At 44.8% G+C, this 9,042-nt stretch overlaps 1 protein-coding gene across 4 annotated transcripts in view; it reads right to left on the reverse strand.

Annotated features, from left to right (window-relative positions):
• MTCH2 (mitochondrial carrier 2) overlaps nt 1-8,608 on the reverse strand; it is a 19,580-nt gene extending 10,972 nt beyond the window's left edge. Inside the window, exons 1-6 of one of the 4 annotated variants that reach the window (XM_008065501.2) lie at nt 8,571-8,608; nt 7,981-8,043; nt 5,167-5,224; nt 4,873-4,924; nt 4,081-4,140; nt 690-783 (exon numbers count right to left, since the gene is read on the reverse strand). In XM_008065501.2, coding sequence (XP_008063692.1) covers nt 690-783; nt 4,081-4,140; nt 4,873-4,924; nt 5,167-5,212 — 252 coding nt within the window. In that variant the 5' untranslated portion in view covers nt 5,213-5,224; nt 7,981-8,043; nt 8,571-8,608. Of the gene's footprint in view, nt 1-689; nt 784-4,080; nt 4,141-4,872; nt 4,925-5,166; nt 5,225-7,980; nt 8,045-8,570 lie in introns of those variants that run through there. The other 3 variants (XM_021716050.1, XM_008065509.2, XM_021716054.1) reach the window with 3 other exon arrangements.
• Between the last annotated feature and the right edge of the window lie 434 nt (nt 8,609-9,042).

Below are 9,042 nucleotides of genomic sequence, written 5' to 3' on the forward strand. Positions count from 1 at the left end.
CACGGGATTATAGGCTGAGCCACCGAGGCTGGCTAGGAGCCCTCTTAACATCCAGAGTAGAGGAAAAGCCCCAGGTACACCAGAAAGCTGTCCTGCTCCATCATGTCCTCTCCAATTAGGTATAAATAAGTGATTTCCTTAAAGCCCGAACTATAAGCCGGGCTCGATGGCTCAGCCTGTAATCCCGCGCCTTTGGGAGGCTGAGGTGAGTGGATGGTCTGAGACCGCGGGTTCGAGACCTGTCTGGGCAGGCGAGACCTCATCTCTACAATAAATCAAAAATCAGCCGGGCATGGTAGCATGCGCCTATAGTTCCAGCTACTTGGAAGGCTGAGGCAGAAGGATTGCCGGAGCCCAGCAGGGCGAGGCTGCGGTGGCTGGGAGAGGCCACTGCACTACAGTCTGGGTGACGGAGTGAGACTCCAACACACACACACACACAAAAAAAGTCCCGAACTATGACTGGGCTAAATCTCTTGGGTATACTGTCACAGCTTAGGAACTTCTTACATACAGCTCTCTATAGTAAATAGTATGTGTCATTCCATTCATTTTTGAATATGTGACTAATAATATTTAGCTATAATGTTCACTCTGGCATGTAGCAAACTGTAACTTTACTTTAAAACTAACCTAGTTGCTGGGTGAATAAAAAAAAGCCAGCACATCTCACCAAAGTCATAACCTACCCCACTGTCCAGTGCATAGGTATTGACGAGGTAGGCCAGTGAGTTACAGAGCCACAAAGAAATGATGTCACCTAGGAGGCGAGGAACAAGACCCCTATAGGAAGAAATAATAAAAATAACAAAGAGTGTGATCAGTGAAAAGATAATCTACTCACCACAAACATTTCTCAAAGAATTAAGAGATTTCAAAACATTCTAGGGAACTGAAAAAGACAACAAACACCAGAGGCTAGCCCTCATATCTAGTTCATTCTAGATAACGTTGCTATGCTTGAGGTTGATCTTTAATGACTTTTGTTCTCATGTTTAAAATGCAGGTCACAGCCAGCTTCGGTGGCTCAGCCTGTAATCCTGCGCACCTTGGGAGGCTGAGGTGAGTGGATTGCCTGAGCCCGCGGGTTCGAGACCCACCTGGGCAACTTGGCAAGCCTCATCTCTACAACAGATCAAAAAAATTAGCCGGGCGTGGTAGCGCGCACCTGTAGTTCCAGCTACTTGGAAGGCTGAGGCAGAAGGATTGCCAGAGCCCAGCAGGTCGAGGTTGCGGTGGCCGGATGTGGCCACTGCACTCCAGTCTGGACGACAGAATGAGACTCTGGCTCAAAAAAAAAAAAATTAATAAATAAAATAAAATAAAATGTAGGTCCTATACCTCCTTGACCTACACTCAATGGCTCATCTTACTCTTAATAACAATAAGGAGAGAGGCAAAATATTTGTGAGGTACTTTGGAGAGAAATTTTTTTTTTTTTTTGAGTTGGAGTCTCACTCTGTCACCCACACTGGAGTGCAGTGGCCACTCCCGGCCACTGCAGCCTCGACCTACTGGGCTCCGGTGATCCTTCTACCTCAGCCTTCCAAGTAGCTGGAACTACAGGCGCGCGCTACCACGCCCAGTTACTTTTTGATTGTATTGTAGAGATGAGGTCTCACCAAGTTGCCCAGGCGGGTCTCGAACCTGCAGGCTCAGGCAATCCACTCACCTCAGTCTCCCAAAGTGCTGGGATTACAGGCTGAGCCACCGAACCTGGCTGGACAGAAATTTAAATACGGTTTTGCTAAGCTATCCAATATTAAAATTTAGGAGGGCAAAACATGAGAACAATAAAAGCAAGAATGGTCCAAGCACAGATACAGATGAGAAGCATCAAAATACATGTTTTGGTCAGACACTGTAGCTCATGCCTGTAAACACTTTGGGAAGCCAAGAAAGGAACATCACTCGAGCCCAGGAATTTGAGACCAGCCTGGGCAACATAGTGAGACCTCAGCGCTGCAACAAATAAAAATTAGCCAGGTATAGTGGCGCGCACATACCCCAACTCCCAACTACTTGGGAGGCTGAGGCAGAAGGATGGTCTGAGCCTAGGAGCTCAAGGCTGTGATGAGTTGTGACCATGTCACTGTACTCTAGCCTGGGAGACAGAGTGAGATATCAACTCAAAAAAAAGAAAACAAAAAAAAGAAAACAAAAAGCAGGGCTCAGTGGCTCAGTCAGTAATCCCAGCACTTTGGGAGGCCAAGGAGAGTGGACTGCCTGAGCCTGTGGGTTCAAGACCAGCCCTTGCAACTTGGTGAGACCTCGTGTCTACAATTAATAAAAAATTAGCCGGGTGTGATAGTGAATGAACGCCTGTAGTTCCAGCTATTTGGAAGGCTGAGGTGGAAGGATTGCCAGAGACCAGCAGGTCAATGCTGGGATGCCATAAATGTGTCATGACACTCCACCTAGGTCACAAAGTGAGACTCCAACTCAAAAAAAAAAAGTTTTAAAATCTCTAAATGAGACAAATGATAGCGTCCTATCTCCTAGAGTATTTATGACACTCAAAATCAAGTATATAGAAATAGCTGAGCCGGGCTCAGTGGCTCAGCCTGTAATCCTGCGCCTTGGGAGGCTGAGGTGAGTGGATTGCCTGAGCCCGCGGGTTCAAGACCTGCTTGGGGGCAGCTTGGCGAGACCTCATCTCTACAATAAATAGAAAATGAGCCAGGCGTGGTAGCGCGCGCCTGTAGTTCCAGCTCCTTGGAAGACTGAGGCGGAAAGATCGCCGGAGCCCAGCAGGTCAAGGCTGCGGTGGCCGGGAGAGGCCACTGCACTCCAGTCTGGGCGACACAGTGAGACTCCAACTCAAAAAAAAAAAAGAAAAAAAAGAAATAGCTGGACATGGTGGCTCATGTCTGGAATCCCAGCACTTTGGGAGGTGAAGGCAAGAGGATTGCCTGAGCCCAGGGGTTTGAGACCAGCCTGAGCAACTTGGTGAGACCTTGTCTCCACAAAAAAAAAAAAAAAAAAAAAATCGGCTGGGTGTGGTGGTGTGCACCTTTGTCTCCAGCTACTTGGAAAGCTGGGGTGGAAGGATCACCTGAGCCCAACAGGTTGTGGCTGCAGTGGCCTTGAATGTGCCACTGAACTCCAGTCTGGGAAACAGAGTCAGACTCTGACTCAAAACAAAACAAACAAATAAGGTATAAAGAAACACTAAATATTAAAAAGGACCATGTAGTTGATAATGCAAAATTTGTGCTAATAGAGAAATGAGGACAGTGTTCTAAGTTTTTTCCAATATCAGTTCAAACCTTGCGAAAACTTATTCTCTCAGGATAAAGAAAATACAGTTTAGGTTGAAGTCCCCATGTTTCTCCTCCCCCCATTTCAAAAACTACTTTTTCTCATTTTAATAACCTTATATAATTGGGAACTTACTGTAAGAGTCAAAATTTGGAATTAATTTATTTGTTAAAAAACAAATTCCTGGTCAAGCTCAGTGGCTCAGCCTGTAATCCCAGCACTTTGTGAGGCTGAGGTGAGTGGCTTGCCTAAGCCCACGTCTCTACAAAAAAAAAAAAAAAAAATTTAGCGGGGCGCAGTAGCATGCACCTGTAGTTCCGGCTACTTGGAAGGCTGAGGCGGAAGGATTGCCTGAGCCCAGCAGGTCGAGGCTGTGGTGACTGTGGGTGTGCCACTGCATTCCAGCCTGAGCGATGCAGTGAGACTCCAATCCCAAAAAAAAAAAAAATTAGCTGGGCGTGGTGGCACCTGCCTGCAGTTCCAGCTCTTAGAAGGCTGAAGAAGAAGAATCACTGGAGCCCAGCAGGTCAGTGCTGGGATGGCCATGAGTAAGTCACTGTACTCTAGCCTGGGTGACAGTGAGACTCTAACTAAAAAAAAAATATCCTCATTTTAAACGTTTTAAATATGTAGAAGTGAAGGTTTGGGACCTTTACAACAATATTCAAGTCAGAAGAGGACTGACCAGAGCTTAATGTAAAATAAACCTGGGGGTACATTTTCCCTAGGGATTCAACAAAGATTCACTGTCCTTAATTTTCAGGAAAGTTTTCCACTCACATAAAAAAATGACATACACACAAATCAACATTTACTCACGCAAAAAATCCTAGAATGCCCTCTTCCCGGTAGATGGTTACTATGGAGTCACAGAGTCCACTAGGTATGTAAGGAAAGGTGAAATATAGTGAGATTATTCTGGAGTAACCAATTTCAGTGATCACTTTTGACAAGGTCAAACTGACAATCCCCATCCCTTACACTTTCCTAGCACCCTTTCACTCTGTGGAGAGCTAAATTTAGAGACAGAAGTGAAGATATTAACCCCCGGGGCACAGTCACACGAAGTCAGGGTGAATTTGGCTTCAGTGGCTCAGCAACCTACTGACTTCTCGAGCAGTCCCCTAAGCCTGTCTGGGCCTGTTTTCTCTTATTTTTCTGGGTTTTATGCAGATCAAATAATATAGGAGATGAATTTTTTCTGCAAATGCTAAGGCATCATAAAAATGCAAAGTAAGGCCAGGAGTGACTGCTCATGCCTATAATCCCAGCACTTTGGGATGCTGAGGTGAGAGGATTGCCTGAGCTCATGGGTTCAAGACAAATCTGGGGAACTTAGCGAGACCTCATCTCTATAATAAATCGAAAAATTAGGTGGATGTGGTGGCATGTGCCTGTAATTCCAGCTACTTGGAAGGCTGAGGCAGAAGAATCGCCAGAGCCCAGCAGGTCGAGGTTGCGATGGCCATGAACATGCCACTGCACTCTAGTCTAGGCAATGGAATGAGATTCCGACTCAAAACACAAACAAACGAACAAAAAAACAAAGTAGTATTCTAGCACTTTGACTTCAACAGCACTCCTTGAGTATGTCAGAACAAAAACACTTACCAGTACTTGGATTCTCTGCCAATGAATTGTACCATAGATCTCAGAGTAATCACTGTGAAAAACAGACAAAAAAATTTAAAACTATGTTGAGATAGATTTTGAAAACCATGTAAAAAGAAAGTCTTTCCAACTAAAGATATTTTGCTACCTGGATAAACTCGATAAAAGCCAAAACAAGCAAAGAAAAACCAGCAGGTAAGGCACATTAGTCAACTCCCATGTCAACCTATCTAAGTGGTGAAGAGAGATGAAGTTATAAAAGAAAGAGAAATCAGTTGTCAACTGCAAACATACCGTGGAAGGGATGTGTGATCAGGGTAGCAGCAGAACGAGCAATCATCTCTCGAGTTGTCTAGAAACAATCAAAACACACTTCTGAAATCTAAAGAAATGACACTCAAATTCCTGTGAAAGGACAGCGGCAGTGGCTCACACCAATAATCCCAGAACTTTTGGAGGCCAAGGTGAGCGGATTGCTTGAGCCCAGGAGTTCAAGACCAGCCTGGGCAACACAGAGAGACCTTCTCTCTCAAAAACAACAACAACAACAAAAAAAAGCCAGGTGTGGTGGCTGACACCTGCAGTCATGGAAGGGCTATCTGAGTCCAGGAGGTGGAGACTGCAGTGAATCGTGTCATGCCACTAGACTCCAGCCTGGGCAACAAAGTGACCCTGAGTCAAAATAAACCTTTTTTAAATTAATTAATTTTTTTTAGTTGGAGTCTCACTCTGTCGCCCAGGCTAGAATGCAGTGGCACACTCATGAACACCCCAGCATCGGCCTGCTGGGCTCAAGCAATCCTTACGCCTCAGCCTTCCAAGAAGCCAGAACTACTGGCATGCATCACCACGCCCAGCTAATTTTTTGATTTACTGTCAAGACGAAGTCTCGCCAAGTTGCCCAGGCTGGTCTCAAACCCGCAGTGTCAGGTAATCCACTCACCTCGGTCTCCCAAAGTGCTGGGATTACAGGCTTGGCCACTGAGCCTGGCCTTTTAATTTAAAAATAAGAATAAATGAAAAAATTTAAAACATCCTGTGAGAAGGAACATAGATGGATATTGTAGTACAGGATAAGAGTCAGGAAGAGCAGTTTGAGTCCGACATATTAGCTCCCATTCTGTTATACCTTTCACGGATTTCAATGTTGTTATAGTCATGTCTCAAAATTTCCCTGCAAAGCAGATTTCTGTTATTTTCCCAATTATTTTTCAAACCAGGAAGGGTCACCAACAGATGGTCACTAAGCGGAAATAAACTATGAAGCCTATAATTAGATGATCAAGTTGCTCTCTTATTGCAAGGGAGTTCAGAGAGACTCTGATATCTATGCTAGACAAATGGCAGGCTCCATTTAATCTTCACCAATATCTCTGGGAAAAGAGAACAACTCTGATTTCTTTTGTGGCCATAACCCAATAGCTGTGCAGTATCTTAGTGCTGCTGTGTTTATCCTAATTAGCTTTCTAGTCTTGGGCTTTGTACAGAGGTAATAAAGAAAATCAAATTATAATTCTTGGAGTTAGGTCTTGGGGTTGTAAATGTAGCAGGTCTGTCATTAGTCCTGCATTTAAATGATATCAGTAGTCACTGAGTTCAGAAATCCCTCACCCCTTCTACCAATGGTAGTTCTGGGAAGATCCTATGGGACTGGATGGTCTATGGTTAAGAAAATACAAAGTTTTGGCTGGGTGCGGTGGCCCAAGCCTGTAATTCCAACACTTTGGGAAGCTGAGTGAGAGGACTGCCTGAATCCTGGGGTTCGAGACCAGCCTGGGCAACTTGGTGAGAACTCGTCTCTACAATCAATCAAAAAATTAGCCTGGTGGTGTGTGCCTATAGTTCCAGGAAGGCTGAAGCAGAAGGCTGAAGTGGAAGGATCGCCTGAGTGGGAAACAGAGACTCCAACTCAAAAAAGAAAGAAAGAAAGAAAGAAAAACAAAATAAAATAAAGAAAATACTAAATTTCTATTAACATATGCATACCCTTTTCAACAAATTCATTTCATGAAAACGTACAAAAAAACAGGCCTGGTTTATCCGGGTGTCTAGACCTTTAATAATGTTCATTTTGGCAGTTTCTTCTATCTTTCCTCTTTTCCTTCTATAATAAACTTCGTTTGAAAATTTAAAAAATAGCCGGGCTCGGTGGCTCAGCCTCTAATCCCGTGCCTTTGGGAGGCTGAGGTGAGCGGATTGCCTGAGCCCACGGGTTCGAGACCCACCCGGGCAGCGAGACCTCATCTCTACAATAAATCAAAAAATCAGCCGGGCGTGGTAGCGCACGCCTGTAATTCTGGCTACTCGGAAGGCTGCACGGAAGGATCACCAGAGCCCAGCAGGTCGAGGCTGTGGTGGCCGGGAGCGGCCACTGCACTCCAGTCTGGGCGACAGAGTGAGACTCCAACTCAAAAAAAAAAAGAAAAGAAAAGAAAATTTAAAAAATAGCTGGGCTCGGTGGCTCAGCCTGTAACCCCACACTTTGGGAGGCTGAGGTGAGTGGATTGCCTGAGCCTGTGGGTTCGAGACCTACCTGGGCAACTTGGCGAGACCTCATCTCTACAATAAATAAAAAAATTAGCCGGGCGTGGTAGCATGCACCTGTAATTCTGGCTACTCTCGGAAGGCTGAGGCAGAAGGATCGCCAGAGCCCAACAGGTTGAGGCTGCGGTGGCCAGGAGCGGCCACTGCACTCCAGTCTGGGCGACAGTAAGACTCCAACTCAAAAAATAAAAAATAAAAAATGCTTGTTTTGGAATAGATATTTCAGAAGGCAGCATTTCCTGGAAAACTCTAACTCCATTAATGACAATTAGACAAGTTATTTCAATAATGATATTAGAAAAATTCTATTTCAGTAGAAATCTCTTGCCTTTTAAAGATGGAATGAGTGGACAAAATGAGCTTTTTGAAATGCATCTATGCTGGAGAGCAAGTACTACTCCTCTCTCTTTGTGTTATACACAGAGTAAAGCACAAATTATATTGAAAGTTTAATTTCATTTGAGGATAGACACTGAACAAACAGTCCTGATGATCCTGATTCCACAGTGCCACATCACAGTCTGATCTAGGGAATTAGTGCAGGATACATAATTCATCTCTTACCTCCTTGATAACTCGGTCAAATGAAGATGAGCCTTCTTTCTGTACATTTCCAGGTCCTAACTCCTGGAAATCAAAATTGAAGAAGACAAAGATCTTGAAGATTTTAAACAGAAGTGTCCTGGCTGGGTGTGGTGGCTCACCCCTCTAAGCCCAGCACTTTGGGAGGTGGAGTAGAGAGGACTGCCTGAGCCCAGGGGTTCGGGGCCAGCCTGGGCAACTTGGTGAGACCTCATCTCTACCAAAAAACAAAACAAAACAAACCCCCAAAATTCACTGGGCATGGCGATGCATGCCTGTAGTACCACCTACTTCGAAGGCTGAGGTGGAAGGATGCCTAAGCCCATCAGGTCGAGGCTGTCGTAGGCGTGAGCATGCCACTGTACTCCAGCCTGGGTGACACAGTAAGACTCCGAATCAAAAAATAAATAAATAAACAAACAGAAATGCCTAAACTGGTGGCCACCCATATGCTAACGCTTATTGAAATTAAAGGGAAACTAACTGGTGGGTTTTTCCTCTAAAGAGACCCAAATAGCAACAAAAATTTGCAAATAAAAGGCGCTCATGCTTAGAAATCAGCTCCAACGTACCTCACCCTTGTCACATTCCTGGTAATGCTACAGAAGGAAAGAAAAAGAATGATTAGGTGTACTATAGTATCATGTGAGAGAACACTTAAAATGAAAACTCTACTGGAAAAAAATTAAATTAGCTGAAGAATTTTTTGGGGGGCTGGAAATCTCTAGTTAACTTGTACTCCCAATTAATCAACTAGAAATCAGTGTCTCCGAGATGATCTTGTTGCTGACTTTAACAAACTGGTCAGCTGGAGGAACAAGCAAATGCTCATGAAAACTCTTACTTAAAAAAGGAAAAAGAAGCCGGGCTTGGCTCGGTGGCTCAGTCTGTAATCCCGCGCCTTTGGGAGGCTGAGGTGAGTGGATTGCCTGACCCTGCGGGTTCGAGACCCGCCTGGGTGGTGAGACCTTATCTCTACAATAGATCAAAAAAATCAGCCGGGCGTGGTAGCGCATGCCTGTAATTCCGGCTACTTAGAAGGCT

Source organism: Carlito syrichta, unplaced genomic scaffold (genome assembly GCF_000164805.1).
Source record: "Carlito syrichta isolate Samal-C Ts95f unplaced genomic scaffold, Tarsius_syrichta-2.0.1 Scaffold103374, whole genome shotgun sequence".
In the NCBI taxonomy this organism is placed as follows: domain Eukaryota; kingdom Metazoa; phylum Chordata; class Mammalia; order Primates; family Tarsiidae; genus Carlito; species Carlito syrichta.